General features: G+C 36.1%; 1 protein-coding gene across 1 annotated transcript in view; it reads left to right on the plus strand.

The window, feature by feature from the left end:
* The window catches only part of TRPM1 (transient receptor potential cation channel subfamily M member 1), a 191,495-nt gene that overhangs the window by 127,813 nt on the left and 36,893 nt on the right, over window positions 1-26,789 (plus strand). Inside the window, exons 12-20 of the mRNA XM_044665395.1 lie at window positions 4,576-4,709; window positions 5,509-5,554; window positions 5,839-5,889; window positions 9,720-9,860; window positions 11,533-11,562; window positions 19,352-19,644; window positions 21,613-21,841; window positions 23,735-23,857; window positions 24,180-24,311. Coding sequence (XP_044521330.1) covers window positions 4,576-4,709; window positions 5,509-5,554; window positions 5,839-5,889; window positions 9,720-9,860; window positions 11,533-11,562; window positions 19,352-19,644; window positions 21,613-21,841; window positions 23,735-23,857; window positions 24,180-24,311 — 1,179 coding nt within the window. The remainder of the gene's footprint in view (window positions 1-4,575; window positions 4,710-5,508; window positions 5,555-5,838; window positions 5,890-9,719; window positions 9,861-11,532; window positions 11,563-19,351; window positions 19,645-21,612; window positions 21,842-23,734; window positions 23,858-24,179; window positions 24,312-26,789) is intronic.

The raw sequence follows: 26,789 nt of genomic DNA on the forward strand, positions 1-26,789 counted from the left end.
ACTTACAACTTGCTTGAGCTTCATCAAAGATCTAGTGGGCTCTAGTGGATTATATCTTGTGACAACTTGAGGGAAAGTTTTCAACACTAGTGATCAATCAGCAGTCAGACAAAAGCGTTATCCAAGGCACAGGGCTTCAGTTGGGCAGAGTTAGCTGAATAATTCCATTAGCTGATTCATTGCTTGGCTGGTAGCCCTGGGATACTATAGACATATTGAATTTGAGTTAAGCAGATTCCTTTATTCTACTAATATCAACTACTGTGGGTGATCCTTTTGGGTTCACTATCCTACCCAGGTGTCCCCTTTTGGATTCAACACCCACAATTAACCCTCCTCTGGTTTATACATAACACTTAGAGAATTGCCCAGAGCCACAGTTATCAAAGTGTGCTCTAAGGATCTCTTGGATCACAGAGGATCCAAGAGGTCAAAAACTATCTTTAAATAAATGCAGGCATTATTTGCCAATTAAAATATGCCTCCCTTTTCCAATTACATTTTTCTTAAATGTCTATCAGTCAATAAATACTTATTATGAATCTATTATGTGCCAGGCATTATACACTATGGATCCAAAAAAGTCAAAAGATGGTCTCTGCTCTCAAGGAGTTCACAGTCTGATATGAAACTAAGTACAAACAATTTATGTATAGGAATAAATTGGAAATAATCAATAGAAGGAAGGTATTGGAATTAAGAGGATTTGGGAAAGGTCTCCAGTAGAAGGTGAGATTTTAGTTAAGATATAAAGGAAGCCAGGGAGATCACTTGTCGGAGTGGAGAAGGGAGAGCATTCCAAGCATGGAGGATAGCTAGGGAAAATGCCTGAAGCTGAGAGATGGAGTGTCCTGTAAATGTGGAATGTCTTGTTCATAGAAGAGTCAGGAGGCCAGTATCATTGGAACTAACAGTACATGTTGGACAAAACACTTTCCAAACAATTAAAACTAGATCTAAACAATTGGAAAAATATTGATTGCTCATGGGTAGGATAAACTAACATAATAAAAATGACCATTCTACCCAAATTAATTTACCTATTTAGTGCCATACCTATCAAACTACCAAAAATCTTTTTTACTGAATTAGAAAAAAGTATAACAAAGTTCATTTGGAATAACAAAAGATCAAGAATATCAAGGGAAATAATGAAAAAAATGTGAAGGAAGGTGGCCTAGCAGTACCAGATATTAAACTATACTATAAAGCAGCAGTCATCAAAACGGTATGGTACTGGCTAAGAGACAGAAGGGAGGATCAGTGGAATAGACTTGGGTAAGTGACATCAGCAAGACAGTGTTTGATAAACCCAAAGAGACCAACTTTTGGGACAAAAATCCATTGTTTGACAAAAACTGTTGGGAAATTTGGAAAACAATATGGTAGAGAATAGGTTTAGATCAACATCTCGCACCCTACACCAAGATAAATTCAGAATGGGTGAATGACTTGAATATAAAGAGGGAAACTATAAATGAGTTAAGTGAACACAGAATAGTATACCTGTCAGATATCTAGGAAAGGAAAGATTTTGAAACCAAGCAAGAGTTAGAGAAAATTACAAAATGTAAAATAAATGATTTTGATTATATTAAATTAAAAGGTTTTTTGTACAAACAAAAACAATGCAACCAAAATCAGAAGGGAAACAACAAATTGGGGGAAAATCTTTATAACCAAAAACTCTGACAGGAGTCTAATAACTCAAATATACAAGGAGTTAAATCAATTATATAAAAAATCAAGCCATTCACCAATCGATAAATGGGCAAGGGACATGAATAGGCAATTTTCAGATAAAGAAATCAAAGCTATCAATAAGCACATGAGAAAGAATTCTAAATCTCTAATAATTAGAGAAATGCAAATCAAAACAACTCTGAGGTATCACCTTAGACCTAGCAGATTGGCTAAAATGAGAGAAGGGGAGAGTAATGAATGTTGGAGGGGATGTGGCAAAATTGGGACATTAATGCATTGCTGGTGGAGTTGTGAATTGATCCAACCATTCTGGATGGCAATTTGGAACTCTGCTCAAAGGAGTATAAAAGAATTCCTGCCCTTTGATCCAGCCATACCATTGTTGGGTCTGTACCCCGAAGAGATCATAGATAAACAGACTTGTACGAAAATATTTATAGCCGCGCTTTTTGTGGTGGCAAAAAACTGGAAAATGAGGATATGCCCTTCAATTGGGGAATGGCTGAACAAATTGTGGTATATGCTGGTGGTGGAATATTATTGTGCTCAAAGGAATAATAAACTGGAGGAATTCCATGTGAACTGGAAAGACCTCCAGGAACTGATGCAGCGAAAGGAGCAGAGCTAGAAGAACATTGTACACAGAGACCAATACACTGTGGTAAAATAGAATGTAATGGACTTCTGTACTGGCAGCAATGCAATGACCCAGGGCAATTCTGAGGGATTTATGGAAAAGAACGCTACCCACATTCAGAGGAAGAACTGCAGGAGTGAAAACACAGAAGAATAGCAACTGCTTGAACACATGGGTTGAGGCAGACATGATTGGGGATGTAGACTCTAAGGACCACACCAATGCAACTATCAATAATATGGAAATAGGTCTTGATCAATGACACATGTTAAAACCAGTGGAAACGTGCATTGGCTATGGGGGGTGGGGCTGGGGGGTGAAGGGGAAAGTAAGAGCATGAATCATGTAACCATGTTAACTTTTCTAAAAAATAAATATTAAATGTTAAAAAAAAATTTTAAAAAAAGAGTACATGTTGGAAAGCAAGGTATAAGAAGACTAGAAAGATAGGAGGGGACTAATTTATGAAGGGCTTTGAATGCCAAAGAGAGCCTTTTGCATTTACTCTTGGATGTGGCAAGAAGCTATTGGAGTTCAGTATAGGAGGACAACGTGATAGGAACTGAATTTTAGAGAAATCCTTTTAGTGGCTGAATGGAAGATGGATTGTAGTGAGGAATGAGATGAGGCAAGTAGATCCACTAACAGGCCATCACAATAATCCAGGATTGAGGTAAGGAGGACCAGTACTAGAGTGATAGACGTGTCAGAGGAGAGAAGGGGGAATATTTCAGAGAAGTTGCAAAGGTGAAATAGATTGGATATGGAGAGTAGAGATAGTGATAAATCCAGAAATGACTTGTAGATTGTGAGCCTGAAGGTCAAGAAGGATGATGTTGCCTATTACAATAATAGGAAACATGGGAGGGTGGGTCAGGGTTTAGGGAGAAAAATAATGAATTCTGCTTTGGACAATGAGTTAAAGAAATGTATATCTTAAACTGGGCATCCAATCTGTGCTGTTTGAAAAGCAATTGGAAATGTGAGACTAAGATAAGCAGAGAGATTGGGGCAGGATAGGGAAACTTGAGAATCAACAACATAGAGATGGTCATGAAATCCATGGAAACTGAGATCCCCAAGTGAAATAGTATAGAGGAAGAAAACAAGAGGGTCCAGGAAAGAACCCTAAGGGACACTTATGGTTAGAGGGTGTCATCTGGAGGAGGATCCAGTAAAAGAGGCAGAGAAGGGGCAGCCAGGTAGGTAGAAGAAAAACCAGGAGAAAGTTTTCAAAATCTGACCATTTTAATTTCTAATATGATAAATATCAATTGATATAAACCGCATAAAATAAATGCAAATATAAAATTAAATTTAAATAAATTAAATAAAAATAAATAAAATAAGATGCCCATCAAACACCCTTCATTTGCTTATAAGGGACACGAAAAGGCCAGTTATTTTATACTTCTTACTAATTTATGCTCCTTCACACAATAGTACAAAAATTGACATTTTTCTTTTAATAACAAACTCAAGTCTCAGAATTTGAGACACAGAAGAAAAATTAGAGTAGGGAGTCAATGTCCAAAGTGTCTTTTTCATCATAAAAGGAAGGAACCTCCAGAAAACTTCAAGGAATAGCAAAGTAGGGCAGTGCTTGGAGGGCTAGACCTGGAGTCAGGAAGACCTGATTTCAAATCTTCTGACATACTAGCTATGTAACCTTTGCAGTTTACTTAACCTCAGTTTTCCCATGTTTAAAATGGAAATAATAATATCACCTACCTCCTAGGGTGTTGTAAGGATCACATGATATGTTTGTAAAGTATTTATGCCTGGCACATGTGCTATATGAATATTGACTTTATTATTGCCTGGGATCACCTGGCCAGAATTGAACTCAGCTCTTCTTTACACCAAGTCCCATACACTATTCACTGTGCCACCTCACTGCCCATGTTTGTTAGTTTTTCTTGGTGCTTAGCACAGTGTGGAGCATAGAGCTGGATAACAGAGGCTTGTTGACTGGTTGATACCTCCTATAAGATGCTCTGATTTCTTGATTGCCCAGTTACTAGCACTTTCTCCCTTGTGAAATTGCTTTGTATGTATACTTTGCATTGACTTATGTGTATACATATTCTATCCTCTTAATAGAATGTAAGCTCATTGAGGTCAGGAGCTGTTTGTCTTCATATCTCTAGTGCCTAGCACAAAACCTTACGTATTATGGGTGCTTAATAAATATTTGTTGAATTTTCTGTTTGCTTGATTGCTTTTTTAAATAGGTGAATTCTCTAGAGCAAGCTATGTTGGATGCTTTGGTCTTAGATCGGGTTGACTTTGTAAAACTTCTTATTGAAAATGGAGTCAACATGCAACACTTTCTTACTATTCCACGGCTAGAAGAACTTTATAATACAGTAAGTACAAAAAGAACATGGAGAGCACTGAAGGCTTAAACAATCATGGAACTATTTGTGTGACAGTCTGTTTCCACACAGCATGGAGTTAGGTAGCTAAATAATGAGACTGTCTATTAGGTTGACAAGGGGGCATTCTATGTTTAAGACTGACTATATGATGAATTTGAGGTACAGCCACAGTTCTAGTTTGGAGTTTTGTTGTTTAAGGGGGACTGAAATGACATATTTTTTAATGGCACTAATCACAGAAAAGCTTTGATTTCAATCAAGATTGGTTTTTTAAATGGCAAGAATGTGATGAAACCAATCTATTGAACCAAATTCTTTGTGGCTACCATTTGGGAAGTTATAGAATCTCTATTAATGATTGAAAGTCACTTGGATAATGCATACAAAGAATCATCTATCTCTACAAAAAGAATCTAGCTCAATATATGATTTTTAAAGCAATTTTATTTTATTTTCCAAATTCTTTCTCACTATTCTCTCCCCATCCTATTGAGAAAGAAGGAAAAACAAAATCCATTATGTATATATGTATGTATATACATTATAGTTAAACAAAAGAAATTCCCACATCTGGCTCAATATATTATTAATAGAGCACAAAGGCATAAGAATGTAAAGGATGTGATTCTCAGAGCACCAATTTTTCCATGATGTTATAAGGAAAACAACAGAAACTCTTTAGTTGCACAAAGCACCATGGAACTAATAGGGAAGTTTTTAAATGGAACACTTTTCATTTGTTTTTAGAATATATGTTTGGGGGATTTGTTGTTTTTTTAAATTCTAAACTTCTATTCTCACCATTATCACAGTTAACTCTAGCAGTGTATGGGTAAGGAGGGCATTGATACATATTATCTCTCTAACTCATCAGAGCACTGCATGTTAGCTTGCATCTTTAGATAATTTTGTTAATTATTTAATATAATTTCCTATATATTTGATGTTTGTTTACCATTATAACACAGATGTAACACTAAAAAAGTTATAAACGGACACTAACCTAATAATGAGTGATATTTAAGGATCAGAACAATTCATGGTCCATTAATCTAAGTTATTTTGTTTGAGTTTAAGAACAAACACACTAAAAATGGCTGGATGGTTCTCTTTCAGAGGCTCGGCCCACCAAACACACTTCATTTGCTTGTGAGGGATGTGAAAAAGGTCAGTCTAATATTTTATATTCCTTGCTAATTATGCTCCTTCACACAACAGTAAAAAATAGTGGGTATTTTTGTTTCATTTTTTTAATAACAAACTCAAATCTTAGAATTTGAGGCAGAAGATAATAGCAACAGTAGGACAGAAAGTCAATCTCCCATGTGTCTTTCTCACTTTAAAAAGGACCTCTATAAAACTACCAAGGATGAACAAAGTAGGAAAATATTTCTTGGCATCAGTTCTGTTAAAAGAATATGAGGAGGGGGCAGCTGGGTAGCTCAGTGGAGTGAGAGTCAGGCCTAGAGACAGGAGGTCCTAGGTTCAAACCCAGCCTCAGCCACTTCCAGCTGTGTGACCCTGGGCAAGTCACTTGACCCCCATTGCCCATCCTTACCACTCTTCCACCTATGAGAAAATACACCGAAGTACAAGAGTTTAAAAAAAAAAAAGAATATGAGGAGGGGGCAGCTGGGTAGCTCAGTGGATCGAGAGCCAGGCCTAGAGATGGGAGGTCCTAGGTTCAAATCTGACCTCAGACACTTCCCAGCTGTGTGACCCTGGGCAAGTCACTTGACCCCCATTGCCTACCCTTACCACTCTTCTGCCTTGGAGCCAATACACACTATTGACTCCAAGACGGAAGGTAAGGGTTTAAAAAAAAAAAAAAGAATATGAGGACCTGAAGGTTGGATTGGATTTGGTAGGAGAAAGACACTTTCACCCACAGGCTTCTGTGTAAGTGTTGCTGGCAGAAAGGCTATGCTTCTCCCCACCTGACAGGCTTTGATGGACTGAGCCTGTCAGCTGTCCCCTTTTAACAGCCACCCAGGCAGGGAACCACTGAGAAGCTGTATGTGTAGTTAACTTCTCTAGTTCCTCAACCTGGGGTTGGAACGAATATTGATAAAGGCTTTTGGTGCGCTGATCAGATAACTCTGTGGATCTGACTCCCCTTCCCAAGGGCTTAGATATAATCACCACTCAGGAAAGGTACTTTGTAACAAACCACTATATTTAATTCTAGTTAATGGGGTTAGGAACAAGGGAAAGGATGGAGGATTTGGGAACCCTACTACCAGCTGTCTAAACAAATGATCAAACTATGGAGATTGCTAGATCAGGTAGAGACCGGAGGTTCTTCACCCTCTCACTACTCTGGCCTGATTTGGCCAGAACCAAGCCAAACATTAGGGAAGGCTACTGATGATCTTCTTGCAATGACCGTAATACTGTTCTCTTTCAGCTCTATTGATGATGGTTATAATTGCTCTCTAGCTCTTTCAGTAAGACAGTTGGGTTGCAGGTACAGGCCTACCCTCCCTCTTGACCTCCCACCTCCCAAGTTCTGCTCCAGACTGAGCCCCCTTGTGCTGTGCCTGGTGGGTATTTATAGGGTTAGCTCCAACAGACTTTTGCCCTGGCTCATGGCACCTGGGTACATTCTGAGGTCTTCAACTACTGGTCTTGTCACTCAAAGTGGTGTCCATCTTGTCCCAGAAATTCATTACAACAGTATACACAATGAATACTTGTTGACTGGTTGACTGAAAAAATAAACTAAAGTTTGATTATATAGTTCTGGCCAGATACTACCTGTTGTTACTAATGCCAGATTTAATTATCTAAAATTCCTGAGTATCAGTGACCTGAATCTCTTCAATCATTCAACACTTCTTCATATTAGAAATGTCCTCTCTAAAGTTCATTTTTCATCCATTATATTCATGTTTTAATTATTTTATTCCTAGCAAGGGCAGCAATATGTCATTGTTTTGTTCATCTTTGGTTACCCTGACAATATGATTAGAAATGACATTTACTCTCATCTGCTGGTCTTTGAATCTGTTGACATTATTCTTATTTTTCATTGCTCTTTATTTTCATCCATTTATGTTCTTTGTTTTTCCTTGGTATTGTGCTCATTTCTTTGTCTCTTTTTTATTACTCTATCTTGACATATTTTCATGAAAGGTTAGAGGATTTGGTTGAGTCAAAATAGAGGTGATTCATTGGATTAGAATGAAGTCCCTGGTAAGAAGACAACTGATTAAAAACTGCTATATATTTTACCTTAATATTTCAAGTAAGAGAATAATTAAAATCATAAATGCAGTTTTCCATCAATCTGGAATAATGAAACAACATCACCACATTTTGGTGCTAGAGGACTTGGGACTTGGATTTTAAACTTGACTCTGCTGTCTACTACCCATGAGATTTTATATAAGGCTCTTCAATTTTCAGCCTCAGTTTCCTCATTTTTAAAAGAAGGGAGTTCAAGTAGGTGATTTCATAGGAGTATCATTTTATTGGATCTTCTCTATTTAAAATATCAGTAATTCAATCTAAAAATATGATAATTCACATACTAAATAAAAATGAACAATAAATCTACCCACATAAAATCATAGCTTTTGAGCTATGCAAGGTACCTTATATGTTTTTTACTTTGACACTGTTATTTCATAAAAGAAGAAACTAAAGAGGAAAGAGATGAAATGGTTTGCCCTGCTAAAAAATGGAGAGTGCACTAAAAATGTTCACAAACTTACTCATGTCATTCACGTTAATAGAATGCCTTATATTTACAAATTGCTTTTCCCATAAAAATCCTATGCAAGTATTTATTAATTCCAGTAAAACAGATGAAGAAACTGAGGCTCAGAGTCCATGGTTATACAACTAATACATATTGTCAACAGGTATTAAATCCAGGGTTTCTAACTATGACTCCCCCATTTTTTCCCATTAAACTACATTTATATCTCCTACTTCCAAAATGGACCCTCTGTAGTCATATTCTAAAGGAAGAACATTTTGAATGTATAGTCTCTATATGGTCATTTACAGTTCGACAATTCAACAAGCATTTCTTATGTTGGCATTTGTGCTAGGTCCTGAGAACATAGTAAGCAGTGAAACAGTCCCTGTCCTTTAGGAACTCAGATTCCTACAAATTTTTTAGCCATAGAAAATAATTGAAAGAAAAATAGGATGACATATATTATGATATTGTAATAAATAGTTAAAAAGAAATATGATTTTATATGTCATTGATTCTAACTCATTCTTGAATAAAGGAAAATCAAGTCAACATGCAATTATTAAGTGCCAGGTACTGTGCTAAAAGCTGGTAACTCATATACAAGCAGAAATAAAATTTAGTCTCAAGGTTCAAGGAGCTTACATGCAACTAGAGAAACGTAACATAAAAGAATCTGAAAATGGAGTGGGGATGAACTTGGGTGAGAGCATTATAGAGAAAGTCCAGGAGAAAAGTCTGAAGTGCAACCTGAAGAGGAATGAAGACAGATGGCCTGAGTGACCTTAAAACCAAGGTTCTGAGAGGAATTAGCCAGAATATAGGGTCCTATAGTGTAGAGGGTACTTCCACTGTGTGAAGCACATGGCTAGAGAAAGCTTTCATGTTGAGGAGGAAAGTCAAGAGTACAGCCAAGAAAGGAATACATCCTAAGATGTATTATCAGAAGGAGACTATGACACAAATGTTTACAAAGATAAATTTGTCACTTTACACATCAGAGTGAAGAGTGACCCCAAACCGATCTCTTCTGCTACATGTAGGTGACTAATAAATCCACAATTCTCTCTTATTATAAGTTTAACCCATTGGGGTTTTTTCAGTGGTGGAAAATGGGATTTTAGTCTAGAAATAAATTGGGTATTATTTGTCCCCATTTGCTAACTTTTATCCCAGGGCTGGTATCATTTCAGGGGTGATACATTGGACCTGTGATTTGGGATGCATTCCATACAGCTTATGTCTTATTTTAATTCATATACACGTAAAAATAAAATTTCTTATCTTACAGGGAAACCTCCCACCAGACTACCACATTAGCCTGATAGATATAGGTCTTGTCCTAGAATACCTCATGGGTGGGGCCTACCGCTGCAACTACACTCGGAAGAGTTTTCGGACCCTATACAACAACTTGTTTGGACCGAAGAGGGTAGGAATAATTCATTGTTGTCATAGTCAGTGCTTATTTGCTTCAAAATTTGTCCACTTATGTGTTAATTTTAACTCTCATTCTTCTTGAGGCACAAGGTATCCAAGTAAAAGTGGGCCAAGTTGACCATTATAGCCCATACAACCTTCCATTTTGCTACCACAATGACGATATCACTGTATGAATTCATTAAGTCATTGAGTCATGACTTCTCTTTGCCTAAGTTTTGTTTATAAACCAAAGTAATGATGTTTTGTACTAATGGTCTATGAGATTGTTGAAAAACCTACTAAGTATATGTACCTTGCCATCCTAGCTTTTTGGGAAACTTAATGAAGATTATTTTAAAAAATCAATAAGGCAAAAAATATTTTAAACAATAGATCAATACTAAGACACATTTTAACTCACAAAGGGAAAGATTTCCCACTGGGAAAGAATAAGGGGTGGAGGTTCTGGAGAAGCAAAGCAAAAATATGATTTAACTCAGGGCAGCACTATGACTGTAGGTGAAGGCCATAGATTTTATAGGAAAGGAATAAGTTTTGATTCAGGAAAATATGATTGACTTCCCAACTATTTTTATAGGTAGGGAAATTTGAGGCATAGTCAAGGCATTCTCATATGTATAGGAATGGGGCATAAAGATTCCATATTGGAATGTTCCAGAAAAGTATAGAAAGAGAAGTTGCTAAATATAAGAGGGGGCAGATCCAAATCAGGAACATTTTGCCAAAATAGAAGCAGAGGTTTTTTGAACTAGGATAATGTAAGAACTGTATCAAGCATTTAAGAGTCCTAAATGAACATGCATGTATTGGTAGCATCTCCTAAATAGAATGTCCCTTATGAGAAAGAAATACTAGTATTTACCATCATAGGAATAAGAATACTGTCATATTGTCTCTTACATAGACATTTCCCTTCAGTGTCAATGAGATTAATGTCTCTAAAGTCAATTTCTACCACATTAAGGGCCAAGTTATAACCTTATAGGACTTCCAGTTATATATATATATAATTTCAGTTATATATATACATATATATTATATATGAAGAGAGGGGGGAGGGGGAGGAAGAGAGAGTTAACATTTATTTTTTTGGTAAATTTAAGCAATTGGGGTTAAATGACTTGCCATAGCTAGGAAGTGTATGAAGTTAAATTTGAACCAAGGACCTCCCATCTCTAGGCCTGGCTCGCTATCCACAGAGCCACCCAGCTGCCCTGACTTCCAGTGACATATTAAGATTAAAGCAATTCTCTTTTCCATTTCTCTTTTCCTTTGATGTTTCAAGAAAATACAGATGGGGGGCAGCTGGGTAGCTCAGTGGATTGAGAGCCAGGCCTAGAGATGGGAGGTTCTAGATTCAAATCTGGCCTCAGAGACTTCCCAGCTGTGTGACCCTGGGCAAGTCACTTGACCCCCATTGCCCACCCTTACACTCTTCTGCCTTTACTCCAAGACAGAAGGTAAGAGTTTTTATATAAACAAACAAATAAATAAATGAAAAGAAAATACAGATGAAAGGAAGCACTTACTAAAAGACAATAATATCTAATAAATCTGAGCTGGTATTTTGTATAAAAGTCAAGACTAAGCAAAAGAAAATAAAATGATTAATTAGGAGATAATTCTGATAACTAATTTACTTCTTGTTTCTTTAAATGCAGCCCAAGGCTCTTAAACTTCTTGGGATGGAGGTAAGTTTGATTTTCTGAAATTATATGGTTAATTAAAATAAAATCTATCAATTTTGTCTACTAACATTTATGTATGGCTGTTAAGGTATTCTTCATTTTATTTAACTAACATTTTAAAAACTATTAAATAATCTACTTAACTATTTTTTTTGTCATGTGGCGTTATTGAATTATACCAAAAGAATAAGAACAGAACATTACTTACTTATTATTATAAAATCAGTAAAAGGAATTGCAAAAGATATTATGACAATTCAAACACCCAAAATATAATTTTACTGGTTTAAGAATGTCATTTAATGCAAGAGATTGTACTAAATTCTGAAAGTAAATGTTTGGTCTGAATTTAAGTGAAATTGTGTTTCCCAAATAAAATTAGTAAACCATTGCATTAATAGCAGTATGGTTTATACCATTATTGCCAAAATATCTTAACATTCTGTTCTGAGCCAACCAAAATGCAAAAATTGGTGGCTAGATCTTTAAATTCATGTGCTCCTCCACTCAATTATATCACCAAAAGAGCATTGCCATTTTTAGAAATAGAAGTAGAAGGGGGCAGCTGGGTAGCTCAGTGGAGTGAGAGTCAGGCCTAGAGATGGGAGGTCCTAAGTTCAAATCTGGTCTCAGGCACTTCCCAGCTGTGTGACCCTGGGCAAGTCACTTGACCCCCATTGCCCACCCTTACCACTCTTCCACCTATGAGAAAATACACTGAAGTATAAGGGTTTAAAAAAAAAAAAGAAGTAGAGGAAAGTTCTGAAGGGGTAAGTGAAAAACAGAACATTATCAATTCAGAATAGGGATATTCTGGTAAAATTTAACACCAGATTTGGAGAAGGCGTGTAAGTATTGCTCACTTTAAAATTTAATCTGAATTATTAAAATTTTCTCCATCATTTATTCTCAAACATAATTAACAAAAAAAAAAATCAAGCCCAGATCTGTGGCCTTTGCCAATTTTGAAGGTATAAATGCTCTGAATATTTGACTATTACTTCTCCCTAGTCTGCTGGAGCTATTTCAGGCATACACCTGACTCAGAGCCTACAAGTTTGGAGCCCATCATCACTAGGATGAGTCTAGACTAATTTTTACCTTTGTTCAATATATTTAAAAGCAAAATAAAACATCATTAAATAAAATAATAATGTAAACAAGATTAAGGGAAAGGAAAGGATTAGTCAACAAGCATTATTTAAAAGTACAAGGATGGGGCAGCTGGGTAGCTCAGTGGATTGAGTCAGGCCTAGAGACAGGAGGTCCTAGGTTCAAATCCGACCTCAGACACTTCCCAGCTGTGTGACCCTGGGCAAGTCACTTGACCCCCATTGCCCACCCTTACCACTCTTCCACCAAGGAACCAATACACAGAAGTTAAGGGTTTAAAAAAAAAAAGAGTTTACAATAGAACAATGAGGAGAACAAAGTATAAACAGAATGCATGTAAAGACAATAAAACAAATAGAAGGTATTTAAATAAGTGGTGGTTTGGGAAGGAAGGCACTAGCAATTGAGGGGTTAAAAAAGGCTTCATATAAAAGTTGACTAGGTTGAGTCTTGGAAGAAGAAAAGGATTCTATGAGGTAGACACGAGGAGCAGGAGCATTCCAGACATGAGACACCAACCACCAGTGTGAAGATCCAGAGATAGGATATGGAGTGTGATGAACAAAGGAGACTCCAAACTTGCTGGATACAGAATGGGGCCAGGTTATGAAAGAATTTTAAAACTAAAAAAAAATGGGTTTATATTTTATCCCAGAAGCAATAGAAAAGGAATCAATAAAGTTGGTTGTTATAAAGTGACAAAGTTCATGTCTGCAAAAAGAAAAGTGCTTGGCAAACATTAATCTGCTATTCCCCCAGGCCCAAAAGGTACCCCTCTTTCACATATAGCATCACCTCTAGGTTCCAGTGGACCCATGTTTAGTACTGACAAAGCCTAAACAATACAAGAATGGGTTGGATTATTTTCCTCACACTCCCTGGTTTATGCTCCCATTTCTCAGACATTTTCAAGCCAGAATTCCCATATGTTGACCATTCTGCTCAGTCTCCTCCACCAGAAACTGTCTCTGGGATTCTAGGCTCATTGACAGAAATTTTTCTTCATCGTGACCAGAACCAAGTCTACCATGTACTCCCATCCCAATTTCTAGCTCTCTTTTATGTATTATGTTATCCCATTAGAATGGAAGCTCCTTGAAGACTGGGACTATCTGGACTGCTTAGATTTCTATCCCATAGTTCTTAACATACAGCATTTTTTCATTTATTCATTTATCCATCCATCCATAGATTTATTCATTTATTCATTCCCCACCCCCTCCCTGGATCCCAGGGAAATCTTTTAAAGAAAGTTAAACCTAGATTCTTCCAAAACAGATTGTTAATTAAAAAGTGACTGAATTTACAAAGTAAATAGTAAGTATAAGACAGCTATTTATTTCTTCTACCATAAGAGAAACACTTGAAATACAAGAGACTCATATATTAACATATACTTAAAACATGAACTGTAACCTATTACCTTATTGTACTCTCTGAGGGTAGGAAAGACTCTTGGGAGACTTATAAAACTACTAAATATATTTCACTTTCTAGTCAGGCAGCCCTGTCTGAGCAGTAACTACAGAGCACTGGGGCAGGTAGGACACATCATTCTTAGACCTTTTCTGCGGTTGGAAGATTTTTGTGATGATTATATTTGCTTCCTCCAAGAAGCTGTGGAGTTGTAGGAATCACTTCCTAAGGGCAGTGGCATACTGCACATACCAACATATATGACACCTGGAACAGACTATTTTTTTAAACAACCTTCTCCTCTATATAACAAAATTACTTTTAATTGTAATCATGATACAATATGGAAATATGTTTTGCATAATAATACTTGTGAAACCTAGATCAAATTGTTGAAGGAAGGGAGGGGGACATCTTATAACTTCAGAAAACATATGTGGAAAATTGTTATTATATGTAATTGGGAAAATAAAATATATTTTAAAAATAATAATCATAAAATGAAACAAAGAATAATGGCTAAGAAAAAATCTAGATAGTTAAAACTAACTTTTATTGAACTTTGTATATATAATCAGCCTAATAAAAATAAAATATTATAGTAAAAAGGAATGGATTAATATTTTTAATTACATTAATGTATTTTTTGGAAAAAGGGGAAAAACTTATACCCACATATTGGTCTGTTACACTAATTTCTCTTTTCAAGTCTTAATGTGTTTACAAATTTGTCAAGTTTCTTTTTTTGAGTCTTAATGTCTCTACAAATTTGTCAATAACTTGTTCAAAATTGATCTTCATTGTATATTCATGATCAAAATGCAGAATAGCCAGATTTTTGATGAACTTTTACTCAGAATTGATCAAAGAACACTTTTTATTCATTTTAATTTCAAAAAGTTTCTTTCACATGAGGCAAAAAATATTCAATAAGGTAGGGAAAATATCAAAAAATAAGATTAAGTGTAACCCAGGCCTCAAAACAAAGGACTCTCATTGTAGAAAATAGATTGCAAAGACTCTCATTGTAGAAAATAGATTACTTTATGCTCCATGCCTATGACAGTTGGAGTTGGTGAGAATTTGGGAGAAAAGAGAACCTGGTCTTCTGGTTTTCATCTTCTAGAAAGAAGACTAGCAGTCAGATTCTTTTCAGATTCCTGAAGGGACAGAAGGACTCTGGGGGAAAGGCAATACCTTGATCATCATTTCACTCTCCACAATTTACTACAATAGAAATTTTAGTGAATTTAACCCTTGAGTGAGAATCTGGAACTAGGTGTCTTCTTTATTGAACATGGAAACCAGAAGATCAGAATCTCTCTTCAATCAAGCCCTCATACAACTCCACCTCTCTTGTAGTCATGGAGTATTGAGGGTCTCATGTAAATATGCTTTGGTAGGTTACAGAAGTTTGATAGAGTTTCATAAAAATCAAATTTGAAAAGTTTATTTTAATAAAATTGAAATGTCTATAATAGGTACAATTTAGGCAACTATGAAGTCATATCCCTGATGTAACATTTTATTTTCATGATTCATTCTTTAACTGTAAAACAACTAATGGGGGGCAGCTGGGTAGCTCAGTGGATTGAGAGCCAGACCTAGAGACGGGAGGTCCTAGGTTCAAATCCGGCCTCAGACACTTCCCAGCTGTGTGACCCTGGGCAAGTCACTTGACCCCCATTGCCTACCCTTACCACTCTTCCACCTATAAGTCAATACACAGAAGTTAAGGGTTTAAAATAAAAAAAAATTAAAAAAAAAACAACTAATGTTTTAAAAAATAAATTTCATTGTTAAAGATATTATTCAAATATAGTAGAATCTTATATATATATATGAAATAGATTTGTCCTTGCCAAATAAAAATCTTACATCTTACTCTTTGTTTCCCTGTTTTACATTTTAAATATAAATAAAACCCCAAATGGTTACACAAAATGACAGAATTGAAGTAACTTAAGTTGTTTCTTTTTTATAATCACCATGCTATTGTTTGTTTATTTTGAATTTACTATTTAAACCCAGAGATATGTAGTACCATAGGGACTGGAGACATGAACTGTAAGCTCAAATGATTCCAGATCAATTTGAACTTACTCTCCAAGCCTGTAACTGAGTCTGCATGTGTCAGGGCCCACTATTGGTCATGCAGCAATTGTGCTGAATTTAGATTAGCAAAACATTTTTTTGAATTGGTAACACATAGTGACAATAAAACCAACAAAACCGGAACAATTTTTAGTTGGTTTTGTTATTGTTTTTAAATCTTCAATGGATGATGCACCCCCTCATTGCTGCTCCCACTGCCCTTGGTACACCAGAACTGCTGGGTAAGTGAGAACTCCCAGGCTCCAGAACTCCTGAGGTAGCCATTTAGGATGGAAACTTTCATCTCTCAGGATTGCTGTGTGATGATGTGCTCACAGAAAGAAACACAAAGCAGAAGAAGCAGCCAGAGATTTGATTGATCATTCTGGTCTCATTCAGGCAAGCAATGTTCTTACTGCCATGTGTGTAGCCTTTCTGGCTATTGTCAGGGATGAGAATTGAGAAGAATTCCCCTTCATACATAATCCAAGTCAGGGTTGGCTGTGTCCCAACAAAGAAACTGCCTCAAAAGAGTGCCTGAAAACTATTTGTCCTGATTCCCAAGAGTTCACAGTATGGGTACCTCAGTTGCAAATTCTCTATGGCATAAAGAATATTATATGACTGAGATTGTTCAACCTAGGACTAGAGTATAAGTGGCTGAGTTCAGGAAATAGGTCTATTCCTGGCATACCCCAGGAGATGACCTCTACCATACTACTTAAAAAATAATTTCCAACTATTCTTGAAATCACTTTAGCAGCACCAATTTCCATGCAATTAATTTTTAATTAGTCAATAAACATTTACATAGTAAGTACTATATGCTAGGTACTATAGTAAGTACTATACAAATATTATTTCATTTGATCTTCATAACAATCCTAGGAGATAGATGCCATTATTTTCTCTAATTTATAGTTGAGGAAATTGAAGCAAATAGAGGCTAAATGACTTGCCCAAGCCTACATTTTAATGTAAAATTGCATTAAAAACAATCTAGGTTGATTTCAACCCATAATTGTCAATATAGGCAATAATTTATCACTATAAATATATATGCATATATATACACATGTATAACATTTCTCTATATAGATATAGAGATATTTCTAGGTAGATAAATAGACTTCCTAACTGGAAGAAGGAAGAGGCCATTTTTCTGCCCAGGCAAAGAATACAGAAGAAGAGCCACTAAGACTTTTAAGAACTAAACTTGGAACATTTTAATATTCTAATCTTCCTCTACCTTCAGTATAGCTCCTCCTCTCCACTATAGCTAGCAAACTTCTACCATCTGCTATTCTCCCAATCCCTGATACTTAACCCTAGTTGCCCAATCCTAATCTACTCTTTTCCACCCCTACCTTCTATTTTATCATCTTCATTCTCCTCAACCCTGCTCCCTTATTGTCCCACTGGATCTCTGTCCTTGCCTTCCTTCCATTGTACCCCATAGAACTCATTGTCTTCTTCCTCTCATATTCCTTTCATGTCCAGATATTCAGAAACACCTGACTTTCCCCAGATGACCCTGAATACCTGCTCTCCCTATTCAAAATGGTTGCATGTTCTCTCATACCCCACTGTCATACTGATCCTGATGTGGAAGCTGGAATAATTCTTGTTCCCTCCTGAAGTAGAAGCTGGAAAAATTCTTGTTCCCTCCTATCACTTCCAGACTCTCTCTAGGTACCACCACTCAGCAAATTCTCCTTTTAAGTTCATTTTATCCACATGTATTAGTCAATCTAAATAATGGTAGTCATTGTCTACTAGCCTATAGGCCATTCATTCTTCCTCTTTTCTTGAAGAATTCAGTATCTGGCTCACTAGTTTTAGGAGAATTTGACATACATGCTGATGACCCTTCAAACACCCTAATCTACTAGTTTCATAATCTTCTCAAATCTCATGATCTAGTATTCCTCCTTACCTCAGCCATATATATGGAAGAACATACTGTAATAATGCCAACTAGACAATTCAAACTCAATGTCCCATTGGCACCTAAAACAGAATGTATCAAAATCTAAATTCAATTTTTTCCATCAAAACTTCTTCCCCAGATATCCTTATTTTTGTTGAGGGCACAACAATCCTTCCAGTCTCCAAGGTTCATAATATAAGCATTATCCTAGACTCCTCACTCTTCCTCACTCCACATATCCAAGCAGTTGCCCATCTTACTGTTTCTACCTTCACTACCTCTCTCCCATTCAACTTTTCTCTCCCCTTACATAGCTACCACCTTAGTTTGTCTTAATCATCTCATTAACTTACACCTAAATTATTACAACTGCTTACTTGCATCATCCTACCCATAGCTGGCATACATCTACATGTTGGGGTATATGTCAGCTGTGTAGAGATGATAATTAAGCCCATGGGGGCTGGTGAAGTCACCAAGAAGAGAGTAAATAAGGATTATGATTTTAATAATAGCTAACCAGAGCAAAGAAGGAAAGAATGGATCAAAATATAGCAAGCTTTAGAAATATGGAACAAGGGAAATGAGATAAGAGGAATTATGATGAGGAGGCTTTATTTTCCCAGTAAAGTTAGAGTCAAGAACAAAAGGAAATGAGCAGAAGTAAGGTTGGTATTATAGATTTGAGAAGAAAAGATCTATTGAGGTAGTTGGGATATAAGACGGTCAAGATAAAGAAATCAAGAAAGAAAAACTAAAGGATTGCTAAGGGTCCAGTTGAGATTATATAACAAATGTATTCTGTAGCCTAGAACTGAAATTCTAGTCTTCCTTAAATCTGATTCAGTTTTATAGGCTTCTCACTAAAATCTCTCTCTAGCTAATATCTCCAACAAGGGTTTCTTCTGGAGACATTTGAATTTAGTATATGTCAAATATGGGTAGTAAATAAAATCTTCAAACTGCATCTCCTTTCTATAATTTCTGATATAACTGTAATTAGCTTGTTATCATAATAATCAATTCATGAAATGCATATATCCTTTATTTTCCAAACCAAAATAAAATCCCTAACATACAAAATTTAAATTTAAAATGTATCATTGAGCTCTTTTATTCCTCCAGTGGAAAGTTTCCATTTTTCCCCCAGTGGTTTACGAACCCAGAGCAGTATATTTGAACAAGGGCCATAAGTTGAAATTTTGTCCCTCAAAAAGAAATATACCTTTCTTTTCTTAGGATGATGAGCCACCTACCAAAGGGAAAAAGAAGAAGAAGAAGAAGAAGGAAGAGGAGATAGACATTGATGTGGATGACCCTGCAGTCAGTCGTTTCCAGTATCCCTTCCATGAGCTTATGGTGTGGGCTGTACTGATGAAGCGCCAAAAGATGGCAGTATTCTTGTGGCAGCGAGGGGAAGAGTGCATGGCCAAGGCCCTAGTGGCATGTAAACTCTATAAATCCATGGCCCATGAATCATCAGAGAGTGAGCTAGTTGATGACATTTCTCAGGATTTGGACAACAATTCAAAGTTAGTGACCAAATAGGATACTATATGTAAAGTACTTTGTAAACCTTAAATGTATAATGTCAACTAATCTAATCTATTTATAGAGATACAGAATTAAGCTCTAGAAGAAACCTTAGAGATCAGCTAGTCTCATCCTCTCAGTTTACAAAGGAAGAAAGGAAGGTGCATAAAGGCAAAGTAATCAAGGTCATTAACTCTTAAGTAGTAAGTCACAAATCATAGGATCACATAAGAACTGGGATTCAAAGCCATGTTCTCTAATTAAAGCCTATATTCTTGACCCTATACTGTAGCTACACGTTAGCAATGTTTTCAAGACAATTAAATTTGTTTTTAGGCTCTTCCATTTTTTTTTCATCTAGGCAAATGAAAATGTGAAAATTTTATTTCTCACAGGCTTATGCTTTAAATTTTTTCATTAATAACTTTGTATTATCAATATATCAAATAAAATGTAAGCTTATTGAGGGAAAAGACTATATTTTTTTCTTTTTTTCTACAGGGCACTTAATAAATGTTTGTTGAATGATGGATCAATCAATTACTATAAGAGAATGTAGCATAGTGGATAGGGTCTTTGACTTCTATCAAGAAGGCCTGAAATAAGGTCCTAACTAACACATATTGTCAGATTTTGTGATGCTGGGCAAGTCATTTCATATCTCTCATTCCACAGGACTTCAATTATCAGTTGAAGAATATATATATATATATATATATATTTATAAATATTGGTATAGGTAGCTCTCTCATTGGAAGTTCCTTATACAAATAACATCATAGGTTTATAAACACAAACAAATAAATAATATAGCAGTACCTTGCACACTGAAGATTTTTAGTAAATTTCTATTGAATTCTAAGGACCAAGGTCTAATATTATCTATGATTTTTTCCAAACATGCTTCTTCAGGCAAGGTTTCTGGGATGTCTGAAAACTATTAGAAAGCCATTTTGCAAAGTAGTAATTAAAAAACACAAAACATGGGAAATGTAGTTATTTGTATGAAGGTTAAAAAGCTATAGTGAAGTCAAATTTTACTGTGAAAAGAACCATAAAACAAATGGGCAAAATTTCCAGGAATAATATCTGAATTTCCTGAAGGTAACTGTATTTTGAAGAACTAAATAATATGAAAAGTTTTTTCTAGTTCTCTACTCTGTAATTTATGGCTATGCAAAGGGTTCTTTTTATGGTTCAAAGTTGGCTTGATTAATTTTACTGATAGTTTTAAAAATACTATTTTGGATACTTCTAATCAATGCCTAGTAAAGTGATGTACAGGAGACCTACATCACATCCATTGCTCTAAAGAACTCCCAGAGATGTACATAGATATATTCTATGCAGAATCTTTACATTTCAATGCACACATGTTTTTCTCTGTCTGTGCAAATCATTTTAGGGGCATGCATCAGCCTGGCCTCTCACATTCAAGCAAGAAAACTAAGCTGAAAATGGGTACATGAAAATAACCAGGATGGTGAAATATCTAGAAACCATATATACAAAGAAAAGTTAAAGGAAATTGGGAAATTTCATCTAAGGGAAAGAGAAGATGAGGGGGAAACTAAATGGATGTTTTAAAATACATAAAGAGCTGTCACATAGAAGTAGATGTGCCCAGTGTTTCTCCACAGAGCAGAATTAGAACGAATAGATGAACTTATGGAAAAGCAGACTTTGTATCAAGGACTTTTTAACATCTGGAACTGCCCAACAATAACCTTAACTGCCCCCATAATGTTGTGAGTCCAACATTAATAGAGGTGTTCAAGCAGAGGACGAAGAACCAATTGCCAAGGATGCTAGAGAAGGAATTCTGTAAATTGAATGTAGGCTTAGCAAAGATCACCTTTAAGTTTCCTTGGTATACCAAGATTCGTTTACTACAAAGACCTCTTAATAATAGTTATAATTTTTAAAAGATCAAAGTCTCATGCAAAACTTGATTTCTGTTTCTTCAGAGACTTTGGCCAGCTGGCTGTTGAGCTCTTAGACCAGTCTTATAAACACGACGAACAGATTGCCATGAAACTCCTGACCTATGAGCTAAAAAACTGGAGCAACTCCACCTGCTTGAAATTGGCTGTGGCAGCCAAACACAGAGATTTCATCGCCCACACCTGTAGTCAAATGCTATTAACAGATATGTGGATGGGAAGGCTCCGGATGAGGAAAAACCCAGGCCTTAAGGTATTTTCTCTTCTTTAGCTTTTGAAGGCTTGGCTCTGGTACTAATTAACCAGCTATCTTCAGACAGGGCTGTACAGGCTCTCCAAAGCTGATTTTTAAATTTTCAGTGTGAGCATTTATACCTTAGAAATCTACAAGATGCTACAAAATCAAGACTTCTATTTGTTCTGTTGTCTTGACTTAAAAAAGTGATAGAGAAAACAATAATGCAGATTAAATTAAGAAGTATGTCATGGGGGGCAGCTGGGTAGCTCAGTGGATTGAGAGTCAGGCCTAGAGATGGGAGGTCCTAGGTTCAAATTTGACTTCAGACACTTCCCAGCTGTGTGACCCTGGGCAAGTCACTTGACCCCCATTGCCTACCCTTACCACTCTTCTGCCTTGGAGCCAATACACAGTATTGACTCCAAGACGGAAGATAAGGGTTTAAAAAAAAAAAAGAAGTATGTCATGGTCATACGCATATTACCAGCACCCCCAGCTCCAGGTCACATTCAGTATTCTTGTATATTTTGCTGCTAAAACTCATTAGTTGCATGATCTTGAATAAGTCACATCCCTTCCCTGAGTCTCAGTTTCCTCATTTATGAAAGGAAGGAACTGGAAAAGGATATTGCTACGGTTTCTTCTAGTTCTAAAATTATATTATCTGTCTCTTGTTGGTGTCATCATTGGGTAGACTAGTATAAAAGAATTTTCAAGAGATCTAAGCATGCACCAGCATAGAGGCAATAACTGGAAAATATACTGACTCTGGAGTCCAAGGGCAGGTTGAAATCCTACATCTCTCACCTTACTACCCATATGACCTTGGGAGAGTTTCTTAAACTATGAAGGTCTTCATTTAGACATCTATTTTACACTAGGGGAACTGTACCAGATGGCTTCTGAGGTCTCTTCCAGCTATTAACCTATGATTCCACATAGTTCCCAATAGCAAGCACTGATTTTATAGCTTTGAAAATTAAAAAGTAATAACTCCAAGACACATATAACTACAATTCTATTATATTTTTACTTTTAATCTTGGGGTGGCCTGGAAATATATGTGATTTTGATTTGCTCCACAGAATGCTTCTGTATATAATGTCTGCATATGGCATATGTAAATAAGTGCTCAGTTTCTCTCATGCAAGACAAAAAAATTTAAACAAAAGTATCAAATTCCCCTTTAATTCCTATAAGAATTGGTAAATTCAATACAACAGGCTTAATTCTAATTTAAAATAGTCTTTTCTTGTCTTTGTTCATTCTAGTTTAGAGATCAGGAATAAAAAGCCAGTTTTCAACTCTGGGAACAAACCTGAATAATAATTCAAAGAACCAGCTTGAATGTGTGTTGGAGGAAAGGAAAGCAGGGAACCTCACTATTGTAGAGGCAACTCTGAGAAGCATTTCAATGAGACTGGCTCTCTGGAGCATGGCAATCTATTGTCTTCTAGGCTGTGACTAATTAAAATCCTTCCCTTGCTGAACAATATTAAATCAATCATTTAAAGTTGAACAAATGGACCACTGCTGATGTGCTTACATTCTACTTGTAATTCAACTCTATAAAACATTTTTGACCATTTTACTAAGGAATTTTATTTTTTAGAGCTTATTTGGGATGCTTATCAGTTTTGTCATTTCATTGAATATCTATTTTGCAGTTGTGCTAAGAGAATAGTACTATTTGCCATTCATTGATAAACTAAAGTTCTATTTCAAAATTATTAACTTTGAATAATTCTGTCAAATAATTGAAATTTATCCATAAGAAGTGAGGGTAACAGGTATATGCTACATTGTTTCAGAGGTTGATTGTGAGGTTTTTGAAAGATGTGTTAAAAAATTATGATTGTTCAGTGTAAATTGTCATTTTAAGAACAAGACCTTTCTCATCTTATATAGGTTATAATGGGGATTCTTTTCCCCCCTACAATTTTGTTCTTGGAATTTCGTACCTATGATGACTTTTCATATCAAACATCAAAGGAAAATGAAGATGGCAAAGAAAAAGAAGAGGAGAACATGGTCAGTAAGTGTTATGACATGGTAACCATATCCATTTTCTTTACAATATATATTTTTGATACTATAATACTATACTATACATTTTTACTTTTAATCTTGGGGTTTATTTCTGTGGCCCTAGAAATATATGTGATTTTGAAGCCATTTTTTATAGTTTTATAGAGGAAGAATTCAAATAGTGTTAATACTTCAGAGCATTTCCTTGATAAGGAACCATATCGTGTCTGTTATTCATGAAAATAAATCTTGTAAAGTGGTATCTTCCCTCTTACCAATGTAGTTACATTCATTACAATTTTCTTATTTTCTGGGTTTTTTTTAGGATGCAAATGCTGATGCTGGTTCAAGAAAAGGGGATGAGGAGAATGGGAACAAAAAACAAAGGAGTATTCCCATTGGGACTAAGATTTGTGAATTCTATAATGCCCCTATTGTCAAGTTTTGGTTTTACACAGTAAGGAAATCTTATTTCAATTTAATTCAATTCAATATTTATTAAGTGCCCATGTCATTTTATAAGTTCTGAGAAATGATTAGTCAGACATATTAGAATTGAGAAAATTGATGTTAGGACAATGTGTCAAATAGCAGGATACTGTTAGAAATTTAATTAATTGAGCTGAAGTATAAAATTGAGCATTTCATATATTTGATTAAAATGGAATCCAGATTTTTTATTGTTTCAAGAACTTGGCAAAACTGCAATAAAATTATCCATATCAAAAGAATATATTATATATATAACCCCTGGCCTAGAAGCAAAGCTCTGGGTTTCCATAGACTGAATAAAACTTGAGGAGTCTTTTTAATAACTATGCTCATTTTAATTCACTTCCCAACCAAGGTTTTCCCATGATAAAATAAGAATTTAGCTCACATCTAGGTCTTCACAAATATTGGACTCTCAACTCCCATGGAAGCTCTCAAGCAGAAAATATATCAGACAGGCTTCATTTCACAAGAAAGTAAAGCATGTAAGACTCACACATGAGACTATGATCAAGACAACTCACTTTTTCTCTATGAAGCATCTCAATTACCTAGGAACCACCCAAAATCACTTGGAATATCTAGAATCTGTCAATCTCCATCTTTCAGGAGGTAGTTAGCACAGTGGATAGAGTGCCAGACTTGGAGATGGGATGGACTAGGTTCAAATCTAGCCTTAGATACTTCCTAACTGTGTGATCTTGGGTAAGTCATTTAACCTCAATTGCCTAGCCCTTACCTCTCTCCTGTCTTGGAAATTATACTTAGTATCAGTTCTAAGACAGAAGGTAAGAGTTTAAAAAAAAATACTAAGAGGGAAAATGAAATAGTGGATAGAGTGCTTGACTTTAAATAAAGAAGAACTGTATTCGAATCATCCCTGAGATGCTTACTAGTTGTAGAACCTGGACAATTCATCTGTAAAATGAGGAATTTGAACTAGCTGGTCTCCAAGGTCCCTTCCAGCTCTATGAGGTTGTTGTCCAGTCATGTTTGACTCTCTGTCTCTTATTTGAGATTTTCTCAGCAAAGGAACTGAAGTAATTTGCCATTTCCCTCTCCAGCACATTTTATGGGTCAGGAAACTGAGGCAAACAGCCCAAGATCACGCAGCTAATAAGTGTCTGAGGCCAGATTTGAACTCAGAAAAAGTAGTCTTCTGGACTCCAGGCCCAAGTGCTCTATCCATTGCGCCCCCTAGCTGCTGCATCCTAGCTCTTGATGTGTGTGTGTGTGTGTGTGTGTGTGTGTGTGTACACATCTATGTAAATGCATACAAATAAATACATGTGTGTAAAATCTAAGCTCTAATGAGTCAACCCCTTATTACAGACTGAGCCCCACTTTCCTGGGGACATATGAAGTTGCCTTCAGATTTATAATAACATCCTAGTTGAGAAACCCTTTAGTAGGAGAAAAAAAAGAATGTCTTGACTTTCAAGCATGCATGGATGCTTTTCCCATTGAAACAGGTGCTTAACCTAGAGGCCTGTAGAAGTTCCTGGAGGAGGCAATGGTCCCCATAGGATGGGATGGCCAGATTCTAGCAACCCCCCAGTGCTTTCATTTGGTAGAAGAGCTTCCAGGCTCTTTCTGGAGGTTTTGATAGGTCCTGAGGGGAGGAGAAACTTACTGTGGGAGTGAGGTTTGCTTTGTTTATTCTCTAGTGACACAAACTGCTTTCTTTTGAAGAGGAAGACTAGAGGATATAAGTCCCTGGAGAGGTGAGACTCACCAGGAGAAAAGGTTTAATTACCAAACCCAGTTCTTTCCTCTTTTTATGAGAGGGGACAGGCAGGAGAAAGGGAAGGGGGAAAAGATCCTGCAGTTATCTTGGAGGACTACATAGGTTTTTCAGAAACAGAAGTGCAAATAGTTGTTTTGAATAACCATGGGCTCTAGTAACAGTCTTTTGCATTTTTGGTGCTCTTTTCTCACATTCAATAAAGCCCATCTTACATTTGATGTCTTTGTAAGCCTGAATGCTTTCATCAGATCTGAGGGATTTTTAATCTTTTTTTCTTAAAGAGAGTAAGACACAAGCCAAAATCCAATGTCCCAAAAGGAAATGTGGGATGGATACCAAACATAAACACATACACACATATTTATATTCATGAGGAGAAGCACAAGTCAAACAGGGTCTTCTGAGAAGGTTCTAAAATTAAACTCAGTATGAGTAAAACCCCAAACCTCCAATTCTGGACCATAGGTTATAGATGCATTAAAAGTTCTATCATGGGGGCAGTGGATTGAGAGCCAGGCCTAGAGATGGGAGGTCCTAGGTTCAAATCTGGCCTCAGATACTTCCCAGCTGTGTGACCCTAGGCAAGTCACTTAATCCCCATTGCCTAGCCCTTACTGCTCTTCTGCCTTGGAGCCAATACACAGAAGGTAAGGGTAAAAAATAGTTCTATCATATTTGTTACAAGGTTGTTTTTCT

The sequence above is a fragment of the Gracilinanus agilis genome, chromosome 2 (assembly GCF_016433145.1).
Source record: "Gracilinanus agilis isolate LMUSP501 chromosome 2, AgileGrace, whole genome shotgun sequence".
Lineage (NCBI taxonomy): Eukaryota > Metazoa > Chordata > Mammalia > Didelphimorphia > Didelphidae > Gracilinanus > Gracilinanus agilis.